Below are 26658 nucleotides of genomic sequence, written 5' to 3'. Positions count from 1 at the left end.
CAGTACCTTTTTTGGGAGTTTCTGGAGTGAAAAAAAGGAATCATCGTTTAATTGCCATTAATTATGCATTTCTGAACAATGTGTGCAGTCATTTAAAAATGAAAATTTAACTAAAGTGTGACCTTATCCCAACTCATGGTGTTGCCATGTTATGCCTTTCATACATGTTTTGTACAAAAATGTCTATGAACTTCACTTCAGATTCCTGAGTTTGACAATCTGTATCTGGATATGAATGGCATCGTTCACGTTTGCTCCCACCCCGAGGATGACAACCCTCACTTCCGCATCACTGAGGAGAAAATCTTCTCTGACATCATGTACTACCTTGAGGTAAGTGTTTGATTTTTATTAGCTAACTAGTGTTTTTCAAAGGATAAAGGTTGAATTGTTTTGATAACTTTGCTGTTGGTTTAGTTGTCAGGGTCATGGGCGAGCAAGTTTTTACCATCAATATTACTAAAAAAAACATTAAAAATATTCAGATTTAACCTATTGTACATGTGTACATGGTGCCAAGACAAAATGCACATATAGAGCAAGACCCATAACTCCGTTTGGTATTGCCCCTTTTAAGAACAAAAAAAAGAAGAAAAGAGGTATTTAAGTCATTGCATTTAGAGCAGGGACGTTATCTGTATGTGATTGTTTGGAGTTTTTAGCCACTAGTATCTATCTACATTGTCAAACATTACAGCAATGTGGGCAATTGTACTGACAGCATTTTTATTTTTGACTAAGTGTCCATTTCTTTTAAATTTGACTGGTTCACACTTATACTGGTGTCTTCTAGTTCCTGTTCCGGATGATTAAGCCACAGAAGGTGTTTTTCATGGCGGTGGACGGTGTTGCTCCGAGGGCCAAGATGAACCAGCAACGGGGACGCAGATTTAGGTAAGACGGGATATATCCATAATCATGCATATTAATAATTAAGCATATATGAAGTATCAATGTTTAAAACTGAAATTTTAATAAAGCGTATTACAACAGCTCATAGATGATTTCAAGGTCATGCTAATATAAGCTACATGTTTAATGTTGAAATAACCCCAAGCTGTCCATGTATTATATCAGGTCTGCGCGGGAAGCTGAGGAACTTGAGAGACGTGCACGGGAAAAGGGAGAGGTCTTGCCAACAGAGAAACGCTTTGATTCTAACTGCATCACCCCAGGTAGGCCATGATAGTTTGTGGAGTCAATCCCATAACGAACCAAGTACAATATAGACGGTTATGTAATAGATACTGGACCAACTACCCAAGGTGTTCTAATTATTTACCATGAGCACAAATGTGAGACACTGTTTTGTACCATATTGTCCATCTTATCAAGCAATTCAAAGTGTGTGTATGATAATTTTGAAATATTATTGAAATTTTCCTCATGATACTTATTGCATGAAAACAAACATAACATTGTCCATTGTGGTGTTAGGTACTTTCAAGCATCGACTCAAACTGTATCACATCTTGTGTAAATGTATGGGGCCCATAAACATGAATACTAATATGTTTTCTGAGCTTGTCCATGAATTTAAATTTTAGACACATTAGTCAGGCATGTTTCCAACTTCAATGCTATTTAACACAATAATAGATATAATAAAATTTAAGCCATTCTGCGAGGACTGACCGTGTTCCATATGCACTAACATCTTGAGGCTGAGTTTGAGATTTAAGACTCAAAACATCAAATCTTCATTTTATTTGAACAGTAACTACAAGATGATTTATTACATTTAAGAACTTGTTTTTCTGAGTCAGAGTCACAAACTCTGACCCAAGACATTAGTGAATAGGGACACCGGCTACTGTGTCCTTCTTTCAGAAGCATAGTGATATTTTCATTTCAAACATATACATGTATAGCTCAATAATCATAGTTCAATCCTGTTGTATTATGTTTTGAAGTATGTATCATGTAATTTGGAAATTAAAAATTGAGACTACAGGCAGACAATTCTTTGTTTACCTATTTGGTGCTTTTGTCATAAAAGACATGTATAACGATGTTTCTTTCCTTGTTATGATGATGGAACTAATAATTTCCCTCTTATCTGCAGGTACACCGTTCATGGTTCGACTTCAGGAGCAGCTGAAATACTTTGTTGTGAAGAAAGTGAGCCAAGATCCGCTGTGGAAGGGTGTGCGGGTCTATCTGTCTGGGCATGAGGTAGGCTGGAGCTTTCTGGTAGTTTATTTCAGGCAAGAATTGTATATTATAAGTAAATACTTGAGAAGGCAGAGCGTTGAATTGCCAAATTATGTTAAAATGATGTATATGGGTAATATTGTGTGACCCTTGATGAAATAATACCTCGTTCACAGTTAGATACTTAATCTTTTACCACCTTAGATTAGAGTTAACATATAAATCAGTCATATAGTTATAATGGAATTCACTTTCAGACGCCTGGTGAGGGTGAACACAAGATCATGGACTTTATCCGGGCGGAGAGAGCTGATCCCAACTACGACCCCAACACCCGACACTGCCTGTACGGGCTTGATGCTGATCTCGTGAGTACCATAGTCTTTGTTAACTTTGGCGCCACACGAGCCCACACACTATTTTTTTTCAGATGACAATAGGCCTGGCAACACAATAGTTCCTTTATCTAGTGAATATTACACTGTATTGTTTATTAGATGATGTCAGGCCTGGCAATGAACCAGTCGCACACTCGGGGTGTATATTACACTGTATTGTGTTTCAGATGATGTTAGGCCTGGCAACCCACGAGCCCCATTTTTCCCTGCTTAGAGAGGAGGTCCGGTTTGGAGGCAAGAGCAAGCAAAGATCTTCCAAAAGGTAAAGTGTTACAACTGCTTACTTACCCACCCTGCACACAGGTATCAAATACAACTAAAAGTACTATTAAATGACACTCATTAAAAATAAATACATATACATGTTTAAAAAAACATAAACTTTGAGAGATAAACCTTCAACAACTTACTAAATAATGAATTTATGGAAAATATTAATTACTAATAACAATATTATAACCATGTATTTAATAGCTGAAAATGCAAAAATATTAAATGATTGGTGAATGCTAAAAGATTTACTGCGATCTACTATTGTCTCATAAGGTAGCAATACCGTGTTTCCTGCATATTTCTTTCAAATTAAACTCGGTATCCTTTATAAGCACCACTATTTTCAACATTTGCTCATCCTTTTTGGTATATTTAAACAATTGTATTGAATGTGTTAAATCTTATTTGGGAGTAATAGTGCATCTTAAAAATAATGGAAAGACAGATACAGTTTAAGCCAGTGAGTTTTTTTCTCTACCCCGGATGATATTTGACATTTGGATCAAACAAACATGTTTATGTAAAGTGTGAAGTCTGTAGAATAACCATCCATAAATCTTCGCCATAGAGGGAATAAGTTGTCTAGTAGTATCAATTTCCCAGTTCTACATCTCACTAAAGAGGTCCACAGAAAATATTCCCTCTGCCTTACAAAAAGGACACATGTCCTCATGTCTATGCTCCAATTAAACAGACTTATAGCTCGAGGGGTGAATGCGAAAAGGTTCTAAGTGACATTAAATAAAGAAGTAGATAGAACCTTTTCGCTTTCACCCCTCGAGCTGGATTCAGTTCATACCAGCTTACGTCTAATACCTTTTTATGCCTCTGAAGGTGGGCATATTAAAACCGCACCGTCCGTCCATCCTTCTTTCCTTCAATAACTCGTGTCCGGGCTGAAACTTTCTCTTGTTTCTCAATCATATCTTGACAATTTCTATTCTTCCTGTTTCAGACCTCAGACACCAGAGGAGACTACCTTTCACCTCCTGCATCTATCCCTGTTTCGCGAGTATCTCGACTTTGAATTCTCCGACCTCAAAGGCCGGTTGAAAGACTTTGAGTACAACCTTGAGAATGTGATAGACGATTGGGTTCTGATGGGCTTCCTGGTCGGGAACGATTTCATACCCCATCTTCCCAACCTCCACATTAACCACGATGCCCTACCCCTCCTATGGAGGACATACATCGCAGTTTTACCGGAATGTGGCGGTAAGATGGTGTCAGAGTATCATCCAGGGGTCTGTTTCATTGATGCTTTTAGTAACTGCAATGAACAATAATTGGTCAGAAGTTTTTGTTTATTTCATTAACTTTGTGTTTATTTTTTATTCTGGCTAGTGTTTTTTCACCAAAAATTGTATCAAATAAACGGAAATAAGATTTTAAAATTGGACTTAGACGTACAAAAATCTTAATAGAAATAGGCCCCAGAACATTAATAAAGCTTTTAAACTATTTTTGTACTTTTAGGCATGTATATCCTCTATGACTTTGTAAAGGAATGCTGGAAACAATTGACGATAAGTTTTCATAGCTTTTTTGAGTCTAAGAGTAAAATGCAATGCATAAACTTCAAGAATGTTTAGAACCTTTTTGAAATGTTAACCAATTGTTTTTCATACATTTGAATGAGTAGTTACTGCAGATACTTTCTGTACATGAGTGTGACGCGCAAGTGGTATAACTTGTGAGCGGAGTAGATGTAGTAACCTTTTTTTGTGCAATATTTTCATGGACAGTGTTCAATAATTACCATGCATATAATTGAATAACATTGTAATGTATTTGCATGCTTCTTATTGCATGGTAAGAGCTCTGCCTACTGTCAAACGTTCTGATATGACTTGGAATAAATGAGTATAGGAAGACAAATGAAATGCTTTCTGACATGGTGTAAGTGTTATAACATGTAGGATACCTATGGCTAGTACATACTTACATTATGTTGGTAGCACATGATTTAACTTTTTCAGGTTATATAAACAACGGAGGCAACTTGAACCTTGAGAGGTTTGAAAAATACCTGAAAGAGTTGTCAAAGGTGAGTTTTATACCCCTGTAGTGCCTGATAGCTTTGAGGGAGGTAAGTTTCAACACCTGTTGTTTCTTGTTATATAATGTAACAGGGCAATCAAAAGTTTCTTGACTTGACCTTGGTGTTTAAACAATACTGGTATTTTATTACAGAATAAAGAAACAAAGTCCTTCTATTTAAATTATTGATATAAAATGGATATTTCAGTAAAACTAAAAATGCAATGATAACATGTAATATTGTTATTAATAATGATTATTAAGTTGTTCTTTTTGACATGAGAGAGCTCTATCTGCTGATGAATGACCATCAGATCAGTTCTATTTATTGACTTTTGGTTATACACTGACCAAGGGCTTTATATCTTAATTTTTTTATATACTTGAGATTTGACTTCTCCTTCAAATTGATATATTTCAGTTTGACTTTGAAACATTTTCCGAACAAGCTGGAGATTTGAAGTGGTTTCAAGGGAAGAAAGCAGGGGCCAGTGCCGAGCAGTCTGAGGTTTTATCAGCGGCCAGGAAACTTGGCAAAAACCAGGTACACAATAATCATGAACATAACAGGGGCTTGAAAGGGTTCAAGCTTCTTAGTAACAATAAAATTTAAGATGTGTTGTGTTAGATGACCTCCAGCTCAGGTTGAAAATAGATATGCCAATAACTTTTATTTATTAGAAAATATTGCAATTAATCGTGCATGAGGGGAAAGAGTGCCAGGTCCTCAGTTTAATTGGTGAGTATAAGGAACTTTTCTTGTTACAATTTAGCTGAAATGGGTTTCCATTGAAATTTTCATATTGCAGCAAAAGTCTGTGGAACGTCTTCATGCAGGGAACCAGTTTGCCCTACTGGACACTTTGAATGGGGAGGAAGTGGAGGATGAGGAGCTAGGAACCGAACTCATACCAAGGCTCGATGATTATTCAGGTATGTTTGTTAGGAACCAAACTTGGCCCTTTTTTGAAAAAGAAAATAATTATGATACTGCGTTATTGTTTGCTTCTTTGAGCAAAATATATCATCTTGGCAAAAACTCAAACATCATTGAAGGTATTTGAATTCTATTTGGTAGACATGTTTCTGCACTAAATTATTACAGTAAACACTAGGATGATACCCATCAATTTAAAATGCCTTTGAAAGAAAATTATTGTTATTTCTATTTTTAAAATACTTTTAAAGCTTGAAATATAAATAATACTAAGCAAGTCCGTTGATCTATTTGATTGTATCAGTTCTTGTTGCTTGTGTTCAGATGCATTGCAAATGCATGTCAAAGTATGGTGCTGTCATGCGGTAAAGATAAAAAAAATAATTCTAAATTCGACAGATTTGATCAAAGTCAATGATACTTTTGTTGTCATGGCAACTATACATCCAGACTTCCTAAAAAAAAGTCCCTGAACAATCCTTGTACATGTACATGGTTTTCCAGAAGACCAAGACACTGAAGATTACTCAGAGGAGGACACCTTGGATGATGAGTTCCGGCACCACAAACGCCACTATTACATGACCAAACTGGAGTATGAGACGGTCACGCCGTAAGTATAAGGAGTTGGGGGGGGAGATGGTTTTATATCCCGGCACCCCAAACGCCACTATTACTAGATGAAACTTGGGTATGAGAGAGTCATGCTGTAGGTATAAGGGGAGATGAGAAAGCTTGATTTGGGTAACATATGATATTAATGTTTAAAAGGCATACGCAATGGAGGAGGACCTTACGGAGAAGGAATAAAGTGGATCCTGCTCTCACACCTTTGTTTTCATTATATATTGACACCTTAACATTTTATTGACATCACTTGCTATATTACCTTTTTGAACTGGAAAATGTGAGTGTATTTTCTAGAGGAATAATACACAGTGTGTGTATACCACGTGATAAATTACGTCATAAATGCTACGTCGGAAGCGACATTTTGCATAAAATGAAGACTTAAATCAAAGATAACTTTTCTTTTACTACACCGTTTTAAATAAAACAAAGGGCAGCCTATGCCACCTAAACAGCCCCGCCACCGTTTTATAACCGAAGTTGATTAGGTGATTAGTTTAGTTTAGTTTTACACTTCAACAAACCCGTTTTCATCATAATGTTTTGAAAGTGCTCCGTCAGACGGCCGTATTGGTAAATGGTTTTTGAAGTGTTTGAAGAAACTAAACTCTCAATCAAACTCTGGTAAAGGACCGGAGGTGGGGCTCCGTAGGAGTCGTAGACTGCGCTATGTTTCATCTAAAATGGTGAAGAAATAGTGAAGTTATCTTTGTTTTAAGTCTTCATACGAAGCAAAATATTGCCTTCCGACGTAGCATTTATGACGCAATACACACACTGATACATGTCCAGTCTGAAGGTTGTGTGAGGGGAATACAGTGGCTAGTTTTCCTACATATCAATCTCTGTCTATACCTTTAAGGCTTACAGATATTTCCTTTCTTGCTTGTTTCCATGCTGAAGAACTGTGTTGTTGTGTATTTTCCAATGAAGTACTGAAGGCTATGTACACATGGTATATCATGGATCCTATTCCCATAAGTATGCCTTGCTGATGTACTATATTGATGTGTATTTTCCAGTGAGGTACTGCGTGACCAGGCTGAAGGCTATGTGAGGGGAATACAGTGGATCCTGCTCTACTACTATCAAGGGGTCCAATCTTGGAGCTGGTAAGCAACTTTGTATCTTGTTTTTTTTTGTAGTATTTTCTTTGAAATAAGACTCTCATTGCATGCACATGTTCTGGTAAGACTTGAGTACCGGTAATCAAAAAGTAATATATTGCAAATTGTACTGTAGGGATCAGTGCTTTTAGTTGATATCCTATAATCTAATGCATCATAGTGCCACTGTTTTTTTGACTTCGAAGGGAATGTTGGCTGGCCCTTTGATAATAGAAAAATGGTGTCGGGTTTTTTGGCAAAAAGGGAAATAATTATACTAACATGATCCATATAATGCTCAACTTTTATTCTACAAACCTATGGTAATATTCATGAATGGCACTATATTGCTACAATGCTAAATGTAAAGAGGTCAATGCTCCTAGAAAACACACTTTTTTAAGGCGTATTATTTTACCTGGGCAGGGGAAATATATATACTTCTTCAGGAGTGGAATGGTCGGAATTTCATCCTCAAAAAGGACCAAAAAAACAACACTGAATGCATCTTTGAATTTCCTATCCAGTTAAATGACTTTTATTAGGAAAATAAATGGCTTTTCAGTCTCACAAATTCGAAGATGTTCCAAGGTCCTAGTTCCCCCCCACACTGCATGATGTACACAAGCAGTAGGAATGATGTGAACGACAGGGATTTTACCTTGGACAATTATGCTGCTGATATCATTTGATCGCATGATTTTATAATGATACATATTGGACAGGGCTTTTTCTGTCCTTTTTGGGAAAAAGACCGACCGATAAATTGAGAAAATTTGAGTTTAATTTTACTTGTTTCCGAAGAAATGTTATTCGCTTGCTATGCATCAAGTTTTTGGAATGTCCAATGATATTCTTGTTGTTGTTGGGGTTTTTTTGGGGGGGGATGTCCTTGGTATTGTATTGGACAATTTTACACAGATGGTTTGGATTGGGATTTTTTTTGTCCAAATTAGACAAATATCTTATATTTGGCTTTGGGAATTGGTCATTTACAGTCAGATCCTTGCAGGGCTTTTTCTGCCCATTTTGGGAAAATTTGCATCGCAAAATATGCCTAAATTTTGAAATTTTACAGTTAGAAGTTTTGGTTTTTTTTACTTTTGATTGGGATTTTTTTCTGAGGATTTGGAAAAATATCATATACTTTGCTTTGGAAATTGGTCCGATAGTTGGACCAGTGGGTAATTTAGAAAAAGCCCTGCCATGGGAGCTGTACTAACAGCTCTGTTGGATGTGTGTTGACATCTAGGTTTTACACCCACCACTTTCATCGTACATGAGTGATGTAGAATATTTGTGCACACATGGTTTTAACGTTTCACCTTGGAACAACCTTCACCTTGGAACAACCTTCACCTTGGTTGTTCCTTCACCTTGGAACCTTCACCTTGGAACAACCTTCACCTTGGAACAACTTTCACCTTGGAACAACCTTCATGGCACTTATATGATTTTATTATGTAATTTTATGACAGAATGATACTGAATTCCTGTTTCAATACAGGTTTTACCCACACCACTATGCACCCTACATGAGCGACGTGAAGGACTTCGTAAACATGGATTTGACCTTTGACATTGGCACACCCTTCATGCCATTTGAGCAGCTGATGGCAGTGTTGCCTGCCGCTAGTAAAGAACTGTTGCCTGTACCTTACCAGGTAGGTGTATAGTGAAGTGTTTGCTTTTGCTTCTTTGTTTTCATTATCATTAAAACATAAATTGCTGATCAAATTAATAGTTAATTATGTAATTTGGTAGACATGTTCACAATGGATATAGTATGGGTATCAAGTCCTGTATGAAGCTCAATCTGATTGTATTTAGACGCATTTCAGATAATTGTGGTTTAAGACCCAACGATTATCACTGAAAAAGCATTGCCAGTGCTTATATTTGATATTCAGCATTGGGGTTTACAACTTTAACATGAGAATATTTTATTATTTAACCATCTCAGAACTTGATGACTAACGCCACATCGCCAGTGATCGAGTTCTATCCGCTGGACTTTGAGACAGATCTGAACGGTAAACAACAGGACTGGGAGGCTGTTGTGCTTATACCCTTCATCGATGAGGTATATGACATTTAAACATTGTTCCTTGTACCAAGGAAATGGTACAGATCCCACTCACAGGTGCTGGGGCACGTTTAATTATAAGTCTTATTTCAAAATAGTAATGAAATACCTAAGAAATGTTATATATCACACTTAATGTTTAATTTAAGATCTTTATCGTAATTAGTAATAAAATTTAAATTTTTATCATATTTTTGATATTTTTCTAAGTATTTGGCTCATTTGAACTTTAACACATCCAGTATTTAAGTTGAAAACAAAGTGAAGGAAGAATGTATTTTAAACTACATGTTGACATCTGTTATGCTCCTAATAGTATAATAAAAGTTTTTTGAGGTTACAACTATTCAGAAACTTGAATGAAACTGACCACTGGGCTATTTCTAGGCACTGAACACTTAACAACTACATTTAAGGTAGGTTAATGTCTGGTTTGTAGTTTTCAACAAATTGAGACTTTTTCCCCAGCGCCGACTGCTGGAGGCAATACGGTCCGTGTGTCATCTGCTGACCCCAGATGAAAAGGCTCGTAACAGTCATGGGCCACATCTGCTGTATGAATATGTAGAGGAGCCCGGAGAACCCTATCCCTCCATACTGCCCGAAGCGTTCCCTGATATAGCTGTCAACCACGCCAGGTAACGACATCAAGTAGTGTATTTTTCATGGATACAGTATGAGTTACATGGGCAACTCATGCCAGTAAGCATTGTCTTGTACATTCAGTAAGCATTGTCTTGTACATTCAGTAAGCATTGTCTTGTACATTCATTGAGCATTGTCTTGTACATTCAGTAAGTATTGTCTTGTACATTCAGTAAGCTTTGTCTTGTACATTTAGTAAGCTTTGTCTTGTACATTCAGTAAGCATTGTCTTGTACATTAAGTAAGCATTGTCTTGTACATTCAGTAAGTTTTGTCTTGTACATTCAGTAAGCATTGTCTTGTACATTCAGTAAGCATTGTCTTGTACATTCAGTAAGCATTGTCTTGTATATTGTAACATAGCCAGTTAGCATTGTCTTGTACATTGTAACATAGCCAGTAAGCGTTGTCTTATACATTTTTACATAGCCAGTTAGCATTATCTTGTACATTGTTACATTGCCAGTAAGCATTGTCTTGTACATTGTAACATAGCCAGTAAGCGTTGTCTTATACATTGTTACATAGCCAGTAAGCATTGTCTTATACATTGTTACATAGCCTGTAAGCATTGTCTTATACATTGTTACATAGCCAGTAAGCATTGTCTTATTACATTGTTACATAGCCAGGAAGCATTGTCTTATACATTTTTACATAGCCAGTTAGCATTGTCTTATACATTGTTACATAGCCAGTTAGCATTGTCTTATACATTGTTGCATAGCCAGTTAGCATTGTCTTATACATTGTTGCATAGCCAGTTAGCATTATCTTATACATTGTTGCATAGCCAGTTAGCATTATCTTATACATTGTTACATAGCCAGTTAGCATTATCTTATACATTGTTTCATAGCCAGTTAGCATTATCTTATACATTGTTTCATAGCCAGTTAGCATTGTCTTGTACATTGTTTCATAGCCAGTTAGCATTGTCTTGTACCTTGTTACATAGCCAGTTAGCATTGTCTTATACATTGTTACATAGCCAGTTAGCATTGTCTTATACATTGTTACATAGCCAGTTAGCATTGTCTTGTACATTGTTACATAGCCAGTTAACATTATCTTGTACATTGTTACATAGCCAGTTAGCATTGTCTTGTACATTGTTACATAGCCAGTTAGCATTGTCTTGTACATTGTTACATAGCCAGTTAGCCCTGTCTTGTACATTGTAACATAGCCAGTAAGCCCTGTCTTGTACATTGTAACATAGCCAGTTTGCACTTTCTGGTACATCATGTGCTTTACATAGCTGATATGCAGTATCTTTTCTGCAATGTTTCCAGGTTGACCAAGGTGCAGCAAGATGACCACCATATTGACCCTGCCCGGCTCAAGATGGGCATACTGCCCGGGGCCAGGCTGGACGTGTTTTTCCCAGGATTCCCAACACTAAGACATATACCACATAGGGTAAGTATGTCTTCAAAATACATCACTGTAAGAGAATTGGCAGCTATGGCTCTTCAGGTATCATTTTAGACAAATACAAATTGTTCACGTTTTTATTAGCTGTTCGAAAAACAGGGCTTTATATAGTTTTACCTGCAGCGTATGTGCTGAAGTCATCCAGTATGTTGTCTTATCCATTACTTGAACCCTTTCAGATCAGGTGAGTGATATAGGGCCATCTTGACCCTCGTGTTTAAATGGTTGTTTATATGTCATATGTTTATGACAAATGTTTCTTACAGGCCGAGTTGAGCAAAGAAGGTGTGAAAGTGTTCCAAGCCAACAGCCGAGGCTTCAACACGATGTTACATATCAAGGCCTCAGAATCAGTGCCGTCAATTGACCAGATTGCCCAGGAATATCTGGGTCGTGAGATATATGTCAGCTGGCCGCACCTCTATGAGGCTAAAGTTGTGGCCGTCTGTGACGACAAATACTGGTACAGTGTTCACCAAAATATTGTGGTCCATAGCAGACATGTCTGATATGTATCTTATTTCTTTCAATTGACCATTTGATATTAAATGTAATTAAGAGAGTAAGTAAGAGAGAATCATTATAATTGTAATAAGTGACATGACTCCAAACCACTGATATAAATACCCTTAACTGTTAAACCATTGAAGAAATTTTCTGGCCATTGGATGACCCTGGTCTGGAGAGCAATAAGGACTCATCTATCTGAACACTTTTCTAGCTTCAGCCAAGTAAAAGATGGCGCAAAGGGAAGTAAACCTACAATACGCCGTGACACCTCAGATGACAACATGACTAACATCTGGTACAAGGAGAAAGACACCATAGCTGAGAGGTGGGTGGGGTAACTGATTTATACCATTATGTAATTGGGGTGTAGGGTTCACATAGAATTATTATTTAACAGGCTTTCAAGCGGGCCCTTCTTTTCCTACTTTTCCCTACTTTTTAGCTCGACTATTCGAAGAATAGGTGGGCTATACTACTCGCCCCGGCGTCGGCGTCCAGTTTAAGTTTTAGGGCAAGCTGGGATTTTCACTTATAAGTCCAATACCTTTCATTCAATTGAGTTAATACTTCACACAGTTGTTCAGGGCCATCACATGATGAGGTTAGACAACTCCATATTATTCTTTACACAGATTATGGCCCCTGATTGACTTTGAAACTCAGGTTAAGTTTTAGGGCAGGTTGGGATATTTATAAATAACTTCTATACCCTTTGTTCAATTGACTTAATACTTCACACAGTTGTTCAGGACCATCACACAATGAGGTTACATAACTCCATAGTATCCTTAATACAAGTTATGGCCCCTGATTGTCTTAGGTTAAAGTTTTAGGGCAGGTTGAAGTTTTAGGGCAAGTTGGGATTTTCACTTAAAACTCCAATGCCTTTCATTCAATTGAATTAATACTTCACAAAGTTGTTCAGGGCCATCACATGATAAGGTTAGATAACTCCATATTATTTTTTACACAGATTATGGCCCCTGATTGACTATGAAACTCCGGTTAAAGTTTTAGGGCAGGTTGGGATATTTATAAATAACTTCTATACCCTTTGTTCAATTGACTTAATACTTCACACTGTTGTTCAGGACCATCACACAATGAGGTTACATAACTCCATATTATCCTTAATACAAGTTATGGCCCCTGATTGACTTTGGTTAAAGTTTAAGGGCAAGTGGGGATTTTCACTTAAAACTTCAATACCATTCATTCAATTGACTTAATACTTCACACAGTTGTTCAGAGCCATCACATAATGAGGTTAGATAACTCCATATTATCTTTTATACAAATTATGGCCCTTGATTGACTATTGGACTTAGGTTAAAGTTTTAGGGCAGGTTGGGATATTTATTAATAACTTCTATACTCTTCATTCAATTGACTTAATACTTCACACAATTGTTCAGGACCATCACCCAATGAGGTTACATAACTCCATATCCTTAATACAAGTTATGGCCCCTGATTCACTTAGGTTAAAGTTTTAGGCAAGTAAAAGTTAAGGGCAAGTTGGGATTTTAATAAAAAAACTTCTATACCTTTCATTCATTGCACTTAATAAAATTCAAAATTATTTACGACCATCTTACAACAAGAAACATAACTCCATTTTAACCCTAAATACAAATAATGTCCCTTGAATATTTTTTTTTTATTTCTTTTGACAGGCACATTTTTACATTCTTAACCAGTTTTTTACCAAGGGAAAACAAGGAGGGCTATACTATATGGTCAATGATTTTTTTTTTAAATTTTATTTTAATTTCTTTTGAAAGGCATATTTGTATATTTTTTACCACATTTTCATAATGGGAAATCAAGTTATTTGAATGACTTGCGTCATTTTTCGGGTGGTGGGAGGCCAGCATCAAAGTCACCTAATGTATTGAATAATTTTAGTTAGGTTTGACATAAATAGACCAAACTTGGTAATATTACATTGTTATTGTATTCACTTCTAAGTCAAAGCGGCGAAGTCGAGTGCGCTGTCTTACAACGGCTCTTGTTTGTTAAGGAACTTTTCCCTACTTTTTCTTGAAAAAGCCCTACTATCCCTACTTTTTATGGACAAATATTGCAAGAAATAATATAAAAGTTTTATTTGAATGCATTGATTGAATTAATCTAAATCTTGGTTTTAATAAGAAGCTATTTCTAGTATTTTTGTAGGATCAGTTTGATGCAGTAGGTCTCCAGTGCTGCAAGAGGGGTTCTATGATGAGAATGAGTGGTGCATGTTTACAAGTCAGAGACACCAATTCCAGGTTCATCTCTGCATCTTGTGGCTGAATCCCTCTTGAAGCACTGGTTTATAAGCAAAGATAACTACATGTACATCACAATTGTCCTTTCCAATAACTCATTTACCTGCCCATACATGCCATATTTCTAACAGGCTTGCCAGGGGATTAAGGTCTGAATTCCAGAGGATTTTACCCGACAGTATGTGGTCTATGATAGAACATTAGAAGCAAAAAAAATCCTTATGGTATTATTATACCCTCACACAACCATGTAGTGGTATGGGCCATATGGGTATCACATTGTCCAGTTCTCTTGTACGTCCTTCAGGCTGTCTATATTGATAACACATATTGAATGTCTACCATAAACGTAATTGCTGCTTTCTCATCAAAATAGGGCATTCAAGGAGGATAAATCACTCCCAGTGATACTTCTTCTTACATGAAGGTGGTGTTATGGGAGTAATGCTCACATCCAATGATAGCTCTAGTTTTATAGTTTCATTTGGACAACAGTTTAACATGAATGTCAGGGACTGGTATGGTACATGCATGATATGTGTATGTTGATTTCCTTGCAGGTACCATGATCGACTGGGTGTGGTGATTGGACAGACTCACATATTGCTACGGGCCCTGCCCATGACAGGCAGAAAGTAAGTCTTTCATTTACGGCTTGTGCAAAGGTGTTAAATATTTCATATGGAAGTTGGCTGCAGGTACTGAGTCATTATTATTGTCACTATGCTGAGAGATGAGCAAAATATGCAGAGGTTTTCTTGTAGTATGATGTTGTTAAAAAAAAAATTGTGCGTTCTATGTCTTTGGCGTTTACCAAGTGCCATTAAAGGGGTTTATTTTTAAACTTTTGGCTACTGGGCTTGTTTCTGCAGTTTTTCACAAGTATTTATACATGTATGTTCACAACATATACTGTTATACATGTAGTGTATTATGTTGTACTGAATATTCCAGGTACATTCTTGGTTCCCATGGACGAATCACCATGGAGAAACAGTTTGGGGTCCATCCTGTCGCCTTTGCTCTCCAGGCAACTGTCAAGGTAGGGATTCCTTAACAAGTGCACCATGGATGCTTTACTCTTGGTAGATACCCTTATTGATTAGGTAAGCCTTTCTTGTTGTGTGCGGGCCCAACCAGGGTACAGGCAACTGTTAAGGTAGGGAATTCTGAACAAGTGCACCATGGATACTCTGCTCTTGATTGATACCCTTAATGATAATATAAGTCCTTGTAGTAATGCTTTGTGTGCACCTGCACAGTTTTGGTTACAGACATCTGTACACGCAGGAAGTCATTTGTGACTTGGTATTTTCAAGTGTTGATACACTCCTGGGCCTCTTCCATAAATCTTAAGTCTGTTGTAATGGCATATCTGTAATTGTTTTCAATTTTTGTTAAAGTTCAATTTACTTAAATGCTATGGCACAAATCAATTAGAAAACCATGACATTTTAACCTGTGATCCAAACCTGTAATAATATTGTTCCCACGAGCTAGCTTGCAGAGTCATGTGTTGTGCTATGTAGTAATGAAGGTCCTGTTAATGACACAGTGCTAATGGGCTGTGGGAAATGCTTCAGTTGTCTATACTAACTGAACAGTTACTTAACAATTTTAAGTGATTTTATGCCTCAGTTTGGGACAAGCTGTACGTTGGCCTGGTTTCTGCTGGTACTCAAAGCTCTCTCTGAGTACATGCCTGAAAATGGCATATTATATGAACATCGGAAATGTGTAGTATTTCATAACATGTTTTTCCCATTGATATGGTTTTGCTGTTTGTTTGCAGGACATAGCAGTACATGAGCCCGGCTTCTGCCAGTTTACCACTCTGTCAGAGTACATGCCAGAGAAGGCTGAGGTATGGAATAGTTAGATGTGGCATATTGTAAGAGTTATAACATGAAAGCATTATAAGACGTTGTTAAACATCCATAACATGATAGCAATATAAGACGTTGTTAAACAGCCATAACATGATAGCAATATAAGACGTTGTTAAACAGCCATAACATGATAGCAATATAAGACGTTGTTAAACAGCCATAACATGATAGCATTATAAGATGTTTTTAAACATTATAAGATGTTGTTGAACATCCATAACATGACAGCATTATAAGACATTGTTAAACATTATAAGATGTTGTTGAACATCCATAACATGACAGTATTATAAGACGTTGTTAAACATTATAAGACTTTGTTGAACATCCATAACATGATAGCATTATTAGACGTTGTTTAACAACCATAACATGATAGCATTATAAGACCTCATTAAACATCCATAACTTGTAAGCATTATAAGACGTCGTTAACCGTACATAACTTGTAAGCATTATCATTTGAATGAATCATACATTTGTTACTTTACCACCCTGGAAAATATCTTGGACATGGCTAAGCTGAAAAAGAAATCATAGTCATTTTATTTGGTTGAAAACTGTAGTTTATTAAGGGACCCAATGATATGTTTCACTGCTCAGCCATAAGTTTGATACTTCCAATAATTGAGCAGAGTAAAATGTTGTGGTCAAATGACCTCATATTTCCAATCAGAGCCAAGAGATTTTAACTTGTGGCATAGAAACCAGTAGTTACTCTTGTAAATTTTCTTGCATGAGCGTTATTCAAGCATAATTTGTATGAATTTATGCAAAAGTTATTTATATTATTTTTGAAATTGGATCCTTGATTTTACGTGCAGGTGTTCATGTTGGGCTGGCCCCACTACGGCTGTCAGGGGGAGGTGTTGGACACTGACATGCAGAGCGGGCGTGTGAGAATCAACCTCTCGATCCTGGAGGAGCCCAGCCTGGCACATATTGTTAACAACATGAAGGTACGGTCATTCACAATGTTGTATCTTGTATTCATGTGAAGTGGACTCACAGATAAAGGGAACAGATGTAAGAATCAATCCCTTTATTTAGAGGAGCCAGGCGTAGCTGATATCTTCAACAATATGTAGGAACACCAGTTTGGATAGCTCTCTAGCATCTCTAAAAATGTCTGGGTTTGTCTGATTTCTCTTTATGCTACACAGAATTCAATTTAATGCCAAGAAAACACAGAGAGAGGGTTAATGGAAATCTTTTGCTACTGAATTTTCGCTTTAAAGGACAGTAATGTCTAGTATACCCCTGGTTTTGTGGTGGCCACCAGTCTGAAAATCAGTAGCTGCTTGCTCCTCCAACTTATATGACCATCTACATAATTCATTGATGATATAGTTACGTTTGTTCCTGATTGTTATCTATATTTTTCTCCCTATAAAGGACTTTGACATCCAGTATGTCCCTGGTTTTGTGGGGGCTCAGAATCTGGGAATCAGCGGTCACCTGTTGTCCCGACTAACAGGGACCATCGTTGTTACTGCGGGCTGCGAGGAGGTCGTCAGTGAACAAATGAACCCTCACAGGTATATAATGACCATTTGTTACTACTATACAGTAAAACTGTTTATATTACACTTATTTGTACTGGCTAAAGGTCCATTCCCCAGAGTGAAATATACCAGTATTATTTCACTGTTCTTTTCTTTATGTAAGACCATGTTTTCTACTATTATATTAGATTAAATATCAAATCTACCATAATATTTTTAAAACTGTTCATTTTTTTACCATTGTTAAAAAATTATATTAATTTGCATTAAATTATTTTCTTTCCATCTATGTGGCGTGATAGTTTGGTCTTGTTTTTGTTCGGGAAACAGGAGTAACCTATGAAAACTCACTTGTCAAGCGACAAACAAAACTCATATACGCCCTGGCTGAGAGTTAAACTGAAAGTCAAACGTTGGGCACCTCGGTTAGAAATGCACTAACCACTGCATTAACTGGACAATCTGAGATCACAAGCCTGGCAGTCAATATATGACACAGTAATAAGGCTAGGAAAGACTGTTCAGTATCCCAATCTGATTTTTCTACATGCAGGGTGAATGTTGGTTTGAACCTGAAGTTTACGAAGAGGCAAGAGGAGGTGCCAGGGTACACGAGGCTGCAGGACGGACAATGGGCTTACTCCTTCAAGTGTGTAGACACCCTCAGGGATTATATGAAAAAGTAAGTTGGTTTAAGACAAACTGTAAAGAACTTGGTGATGGGTTTAATTATTGACCACCAGGAGCCACGTTTAAAACCTGTGGACAACTTATCAAAGTTTTATACAAAGGGTCTGTAGAAAGAAAGGGTGAAGTTAGGCAACAGTATATGATGTATTATATTTATCTTTATTACCTCCATTTATGGAGAGTCATTTTTAGACATATAAATATACAACCTAGCAGATTATTGACATTAAAATTCAGTTGAAACAGTTGAGCATAAATCACATTCAGATTCCTGTTTTTTTCAGGTTTCCTGACATGTTTGACATCATCTCTAAATCTGATCGGAAACACAACGATATGTTCTACGAGAATGAAGTGATTCCAGAGAACAGGTATGTCACTTGTTTTGACATATATTTACAATGTGAATGCATTACAGCAGCGACAATGCTAAAAATATCCAAGAATTTGTCATGGTACTGGAGTGAACAGGCCACAGAAGCCCGGAGCTGAGATCAAGCATGTTAATTCATTATGTTAGTTTCTTATGTACATGTAACACTGGATAATGTTGATATATAATATTAAAGTATTGACTGGATTTCCTAGTTTGCTCAAACTGAATGTAAAGGACTGATTTCTTTCCACTGAATGTAAGCATCCACCTGGCTTGAATTGCCTGAGCCTCATGGTATTTTCACTGGTTGAAGCCAACATAGTTTGACAGTGAATAATGTTCATATATCATGTTACAGTGGCTACAATCTTAAGAATGTCCAGGAATATGTCAAGGGTCTGGAGTGTACAAATGTGAAAACCCAGAAGGCAGGAGCTGACATCATGGCTGAGGGAGTTATAAAAGCTTTACTAGAGGAGACGGACAAGACTGTGGTAGGTGTTGATAAATTCAGTGACTGAAGTTACTGGCTGATTTCTTAATATTCTGTTAATTAGTCACTGATGCAAAATGTGGGTAGGCTTCAAGCTGCCTTCTCACAGATTGACAATTTTGACAATTTCTTTATAGTTTTTGTCTCAGAATCAGCTGATTTCGGTTTCCATGCCTTCAATTCAGTCATATAATTAATGATTTACAAAAGAACAGGTTCAATTGTTTGGAAAACTGCAGAAAAACTAATTGTTCCTAAAGTATTTGTTAAGCTTTTAGCCATAAATACAGTGGTCGAAATTTACACAAGCCTGCAAGCCCTACACTGGAAAAATGTCTTTCGGGCTTGCTCAAATTCTGAATTTTATATAGTAGGGCTTGTTCAAAAAATTGATGCCAACCAATAGTATTAGAATACAGGCTTGTTAATCCATAAGTCTAATTTCGATGACTGTAAATATATCCATTTTCATATCCAATATCAAAAACTGCTATTTGATCTATTTTTCAGCATATTTACTTTAGGAAAAATTGGCATTCTAAGACCGAAAATAAAAAGTTGACAAAACAATGAATCAGTGAGTTCTAAAAGAAATCTTAGTAAAAAGTCAATATATTATCAAAGGATTGTTGTTTTTGTCGAAAGTGCCATGCAAAAACATTAAACAAGATATTCACATGAGAATTGGTACACATGTTACAAGAGACCATGTACATATGTGTAGTAAGGCCCATAACTCATGCTTTAATGTAGAACTATGCCCTTGTCTGACTGAGAGAAAAAACATCAGTCACAAAATCGGGCTACATAACTCCATATTATCCTAAATAGAAATTATGACCCCTGATTGAACATAGGTAAAAGTTTTAGGGCACATTGTGTCTGATTAAAGCTTTAGGGCAATTTGGGATTTTCACTAATTTCTTCTATACTCTTCATTCAATTGACTTAATACTTCATACAGTTGTTAACGGCAATCACACAATAAGATGACATAACTCCATAGTATCCTTAATACAAATTTTGGCCCTTGATCAACTGAAAAAGTTTGGTTAAATTTTTTGGACAACTTCGCGTTTTAACTCAGATTTCAAATATTGTTCATTCAATGGCTTTCATACTAACACAGAAGCCACAAATGACATACATTGGCTCCAGGAGTGGGGGGGGGGGGGCAATTTCACCTTTGGTATAAAAAAAATTCAGTTACGTTTATCATATTGCAACCAAACTTGGTATATATGAAGACCTTATATGGAATTAATGGAATTGTGTTTGGGGGCTTGAGAGTCTTGGTCAAGGTCACTGTTAAAATTAGAAAAAAGGGTTGGTTCTGAATGCAGTAAATTAAGTTAAGGTTGACATATTGCTACCAACTTGGTATATACATGTAGGAAGAGATCATGGAGACCTTTTTGTGGATTAGATTTGGGGCTCCCATGGTCAAGGTCACTGCAACTAGATATAGATAACCGTTTGTTGTTGAACAACGTAAAGTTAGTGTTGACATATTGCTACCATGATCTGTATGAAGAGATTATGGAGGACTTTTTTGGGATGGCATTTGTGGCCCCTTAGGTCAAGATCAAAGCCACTGTTACTAAATAAAAAAGGATTATAACTTGACTCTCACAGTGAAGGCTGAAGTTCTTCTTTTAATTAATTATGCCCCCAAAGGTGGGCATATTAAAATCGCACCGTCCGTCCGTCTGTCCGTCCGTCCGGCTCAATAACTTGTGTCAGGGCTGTAACTTTCCCTTGCATGGACAGATTTTAAAATAACTTGCCACATGTGTTCCACATACCAAGACGACGTGTCGCGTGCAAGACTCGTGTCCCTACCTCTAAGATCAAGGTCACACTTAGTGTTTATTCACAATGGAGTGCTGCATTTAAAGACATAGAGTATAGGTTGTTGTGTCTGGGCTGTAACTTTCCCTTGTATGGACAGATTTTAAAATAACTTGCCACATGTGTTCCACAAACCAAGACGACGTGTCGAGAGCAAGACCCGTGTCCCTACCTCTAAGGTCAGGGTCACACTTAGATGTTTATTCACAATGGAGTGCTGCATATAAAGACATAGAGTATAGGTTGTCGTGTTCGGGCTGTTACTTTCCCTTGTATGGATAGACTTTAAAATAACTTGCCACATGTGTTCCACAAACCAAGACGACGTGTCAAGTGCAAGACCTGTGTCCCTACCTCTAAGGTCAGGGTCACACTTAGATGTTTATTCACAATGGAGTGCTGCATATGTAAAGACATAGAGTATAGGTTGTCGTGTCCGGGCTGTTACTTTCCCTTGTATGGACAGACTTTAAAATAACTTGCCACATGTGTTCAACATACCAAGACGATGTGTCGCGTGCAAGACCCGTGTCCCTACCTCTAAGGTCAAGGTCACACTTAGGTGTTTATTCACAATAAAGTGCTGCATATAAGGACATAGAGTATAGGTTGTCGTGTCTGGGCTGTAACTTTCCTTCGTATGGACAGACTTTAAAATAACTTGCCACATGTGTTCCACATACCAAGACGACGTGTCGCGTTCAAGAACTGTGTCCCTACCTCTAAATTCAAGGTCACACTTAGTGTTTATTCACAATGGAGTGCTGCATATCATGTCCGCGCTGTAACTTTCCCTTGTATGGACAGATTTTAAAATAACTTGCCACATGTGTTCCACATACTAAGACGACATGTCACGTTCAAGACCCGTGTCCCTACCTCTAAGGTCAAGGTCACACTTCGGTGTTAATTCACAATGGAGTGCTGCGTATAAAGACATAGAGTATAGGTTGTCGTGTCCGGGCTGTAACTTTCCCTTATATGGACAGTCTTTAAAATAACTTGCCACGTGTGTTTGACATACCAAAACGACGTGTCACATGCAAGACCCGTGCCCCTACCTCTAAGGTCAAGGTCACACTTAGTGTTTATTCACAATGGAGTGCTGCATATAAAGACGTAGAGTATAGGTTGTCGTGTCCGGGCTGTAACTTTCCCTTGTATGGACAGATTTTAAAATAACTTGCCACATGTGTTCCACAAACCAAGACGACGTGTCGCGAGCAAGACCCGTGTCCCTACCTCTAAGGTCAGAGTCACACTTAGATGTTTATTCACAATGGAGTGCTGCATATAAAGACATAGAGTATAGGTTGTCGTGTCCGGGCTGTAACTTTCCCTTGTATGGACAGACTTTAAAATAACTTGCCACATGTGTTCCACAAACCAAGACGACGTGTCACGTGCAAGACCTGTGTCCCTACCTCTAAGGTCAGGGTCACACTTAGATGTTTATTCACAATGGAGTGCTGCATATAAAGACATAGAGTATAGGTTGTCGTGTCCGGGCTGTTACTTTCCCTTGTATGGACAGACTTTAAAATAACTTGCCACATGTGTTCCACATACCAAGACGATGTGTCGCGTGCAAGACCCGTGTCCCTACCTCTAAGGTCAAGGTCACACTTAGGTGTTTATTCACAATAAAGTGCTGCATATAAGGACATAGAGTATAGGTTGTCGTGTCTGGGCTGTAACTTTCCCTTGTTAGAACAGATTTTAAAATAACTTGCCACATGTGTTCCACAAACCAAGACAACGTGTCGCATGCAAGACCCGTGTCCCTACCTCTAAGGTCAGGGTCACACTTAGATGTTTATTCACAATGGAGTGCTGCATTTAAGGACATAGAGTATAGGTTGTCGTGTCCGGGCTGTAACTTTCCCTTGTATGGACAGATTTTAAAATAACTTGCCACATGTGTTCCACATACCAAGACGACGTGTTGCGTGCAAGAACTGTGTCCCTACCACTAAGTTCAAGGTCACACTTAGTGTATATTCACAATGGAATGCTGCTAATAAGGACACAGATTATAGTTTGGCGTGTAACTTTCTCTTGTATGGACATATTTTGAAATAACTTGCCACATTTGTTTGACATACCAAAACGAGGTGTCGTGTACAAGACCCATGTCCCTACCTCTAAGGTCAGGGTCACACTTAGGTGTTTATTCACAATTGAATGCTGCATATATTTAAGGACATAGAGTATAGGTTGTCGTGTTAGGGCTGTAACTTTCTCTTGTATGGACAGATTTTAAAATGACTTGCCACATGTGTTTGACATACCATGACGAAGTGTTGCATGCAAGACCCATGTCCCTATTTCTAAGTTCAAGGTCACACTTAGTGTTTATTCACATTGGAATGATGTATATAAGGACACAGAGTATAGTTTGTCGTGTCCGGGCTGTAACTTTCTCTTGTATGGACAGATTTTAAAATAACTTGCCACATTTGTTTGACACACCAAGGCAATGTGTCGCATACAAGACCCATGTCCCTACCTCTAAGGTGAAAGATACACTTAGTGTTTATTCACAATGGAATGCTGAATATAAGGACATAACAGTGTCGATTGTCAAGTATGGGTGGTATTTTTTTATGTTCAGAGGCAATTTAAAATAACTTGCCGTATGTATTTGACACGTAAAGGCAAGATCAACTTTTCATTTACTGACATTGTCATAGGTCAATGTCACTTTCGGGAGCATTCGTCACATACTGTGACAGCTCTTGTTAAACCTGGTTTTATCGCATTGCGGCGATTTTGTTTACTTTTTATTTTTACTCATTTTTTTTTTGCTTTTTGCAAGCACATATGACATCATTAGTGTATTCATTTTTACAACAGCTCTTGTTTACATGAATAATGCGAGTGAAAGCATTTGAAGTTAAGACCAGTAGCCTCAATATATTTATATATATTTACTGTTTGACGAAGCTTGATTTTGGTCTATTTAAAATGTTTTAAAGCATTAAGTGCCAAATATTGAATGAGTGTGTTTGATGATATTATGCACAAACTGTGGCTTAAACTAATTTTAATCTGTGTTTGTAGGAGGTGAATAAGAAGAGACAAAAGAGAGTGAAGATGCAGGTTAAGCCCCATCTGCTGTACAGGGTGAGTGGTCTGTAATGTAAAGTTGCAGGTTAAGCCCCATCTACTGTACAGTGTGAGTGGTCTGTTATGTGAAGATGCAGGTTAAGCCCCATCAACAGGTTAAGCCCCATCTACTGTACAGGGTAAGTGGTCTGTTATGTGAAGTTGCAGGTTAAGCCCCATCTACTGTACAGTGTGAGTGGTCTGTTATGTAAAGTTGCAGGTTAAGCCCCATCTACTGTACAGTGTGAGTGGTCTGTTATGTAAAGTTGCAGGTTAAGCCACATCTTCTGTACAGAGTGAGTGGTCTGTAATGTAAAGTTGCAGGTTAAGCCCCATCTACTGTACAGTGTGAGTGGTCTGTTATGTAAAGTTGCAGGTTAAGCCCCATCTACTGTACAGTGTGAGTGGTCTGTTATGTGAAGATGCAGGTTAAGCCCCATCAACAGGTTAAGCCCCATCTACTGTACAGGGTAAGAAGTCTGTTATGTGAAGTTGCAGGTTAAGCCCCATCTACTGTACAGTGTGAGTGGTCTGTTATGTAAAGTTGCAGGTTAAGCCCCATCTACTGTACATTGTGAGTGGTCTGTTATGTAAAGTTGCAGATTAAGCCACATCTTCTGTACAGAGTGAGTGGTCTGTTATGTAAAGTTGCAGGTTAAGCCACATCTTCTATACAGGGTGAGTGGTCTGTTATGTGAAGTTGCAGGTTAAGCCCCATCTACTGTACAGGGTAAGTGGTCTGTTATGTAAATTTGCAGGTTAAGTCCCATCTACTGTACAGGGTAAGTGGTCTGTAATGTGAAGATGCAGGTTAAGCCCCATCTTCTGTACAGGGTGAGTGGTCTGTAATGTAAAGTTGGAGGTTAAGCCCCATCTACTGTACAGTGTGAGTGGTCTGTTATGTGAAGTTGCAGGTTAAGCCCCATCTTCTGTACAGGGTGAGTGGTCTGTTATGTAAAGCTGCAGGTTAAGCCCCATCTACTGTACAGTGTGAGTGGTCTGTTATGTGAAGATGCAGGTTAAGCCACATCTACTGTACAGGGTGAGTGGTCTGTTATGTAAAGTTGCAGGTTAAGCCCCATCTACTGTACAGGGTAAGTGGTCTGTAATGTGAAGATGCAGGTTAAGCCCCATCTACTGTACAGTGTGAGTGGTCTGTTATGTAAAGTTGCAGGTTAAGCCCCATCTACTGTACAGGGTAAGTGGTCTGTAATGTGAAGATGCAGGTTAAGCCACATCTACTGTACAGAGTGAGTGGTCTGTTATGTAAAGTTGCAGGTTAAGCCCCATCTACTGTACAGGGTGAGTGGTCTGTTATGTAAAGATGCAGGTTAAGCCCCATCTACTGTACAGTGTGAGTGGTCTGTTAAGTGAAGATGCAGGTTAAGCCCCATCTACTGTACAGTGTGAGTTGTCTGTTAAGTGAAGATGCAGGTTAAGCCCCATCTACTGTACAGGGTGAGTGGTCTGTTATGTAAAGTTGCAGGTTAAGCCCCATCTACTGTACAAGGTAAGTGGTCTGTAATGTGAAGATGCAGGTTAAGCCCCATCTACTGTACAGTGTGAGTGGTCTGTTATGTAAAGTTGCAGGTTAAGCCCCATCTACTGTACAGTGTGAGTTGTCTGTAATGTGAAGATGCAGGTTAAGCCACATCTACTGTACAGGGTGAGTGGTCTGTTATGTAAAGTTGCAGGTTAAGCCCCATCTACTGTACAGGGTGAGTGGTCTGTTATGTGAAGTTGCAGGTTAAGCCCCATCTTCTGTACAGGGTGAATGGTCTGTTATGTAAAGTTGCAGGTTAAGCTCCATCTACTGTACATTGTGAGTGGTCTGTTATGTAAAGTTGCAGGTTAAGCCCCATCTGCTGTACAGTGTAAGTGGTCTGTTATGTAAAGTTGCAGGTTAAGCCCCATCTACTGTACAAGGTAAGTGGTCTGTTATGTAAAGTTGCATGTTAAGCCCCATCTACTGTACAGGGTAAGTGGTCTGTTATGTGAAGATGCAGGTTAAGCCCCATCTACTGTACAGTGTAAGTGGTCTGTTATGTTAAGATGCAGGTTAAGCCACATCTTCTGTACAGGGTGAGTGGTCTGTAATGTGAAGATGCAGGTTAAGCCCCATCTACTGTACAGTGTGAGTGGTCTGTTATGTGAAGATGCAGGTTAAGCCCCATCTACTGTACAGTGTAAGTGGTCTGTTATGTAAAGTTGCAGGTTAAGCCACATCTTCTGTACAGGGTGAGTGGTCTGTAATGTG

General features: G+C 38.0%; 1 protein-coding gene across 1 annotated transcript in view; it reads left to right on the top strand.

Annotated features, from left to right (window-relative positions):
* LOC128202901 (5'-3' exoribonuclease 1-like) overlaps positions 1-26658 on the top strand; it is a 44217-nt gene that overhangs the window by 7052 nt on the left and 10507 nt on the right. The window contains exons 2-28 of the mRNA XM_052904072.1: positions 202-333; positions 794-894; positions 1078-1175; positions 2066-2175; positions 2412-2522; positions 2720-2814; positions 3781-4040; positions 4805-4872; positions 5287-5409; positions 5675-5798; positions 6307-6415; positions 7455-7544; positions 9046-9202; positions 9502-9621; positions 10093-10262; positions 11565-11691; positions 11973-12169; positions 12428-12541; positions 15050-15124; positions 15444-15531; positions 16282-16353; positions 17203-17337; positions 17774-17916; positions 18437-18565; positions 18858-18944; positions 19308-19443; positions 24357-24419. Coding sequence (XP_052760032.1) covers positions 202-333; positions 794-894; positions 1078-1175; positions 2066-2175; positions 2412-2522; positions 2720-2814; positions 3781-4040; positions 4805-4872; positions 5287-5409; positions 5675-5798; positions 6307-6415; positions 7455-7544; positions 9046-9202; positions 9502-9621; positions 10093-10262; positions 11565-11691; positions 11973-12169; positions 12428-12541; positions 15050-15124; positions 15444-15531; positions 16282-16353; positions 17203-17337; positions 17774-17916; positions 18437-18565; positions 18858-18944; positions 19308-19443; positions 24357-24419 — 3234 coding nt within the window. The remainder of the gene's footprint in view (positions 1-201; positions 334-793; positions 895-1077; positions 1176-2065; positions 2176-2411; positions 2523-2719; positions 2815-3780; positions 4041-4804; positions 4873-5286; positions 5410-5674; positions 5799-6306; positions 6416-7454; positions 7545-9045; positions 9203-9501; positions 9622-10092; positions 10263-11564; positions 11692-11972; positions 12170-12427; positions 12542-15049; positions 15125-15443; positions 15532-16281; positions 16354-17202; positions 17338-17773; positions 17917-18436; positions 18566-18857; positions 18945-19307; positions 19444-24356; positions 24420-26658) is intronic.

The sequence above is a fragment of the Mya arenaria genome, chromosome 9 (assembly GCF_026914265.1).
Source record: "Mya arenaria isolate MELC-2E11 chromosome 9, ASM2691426v1".
Classification (NCBI taxonomy): Eukaryota; Metazoa; Mollusca; class Bivalvia; order Myida; family Myidae; genus Mya; species Mya arenaria.
This window is presented reverse-complemented; position numbering and strand designations above follow the sequence as displayed.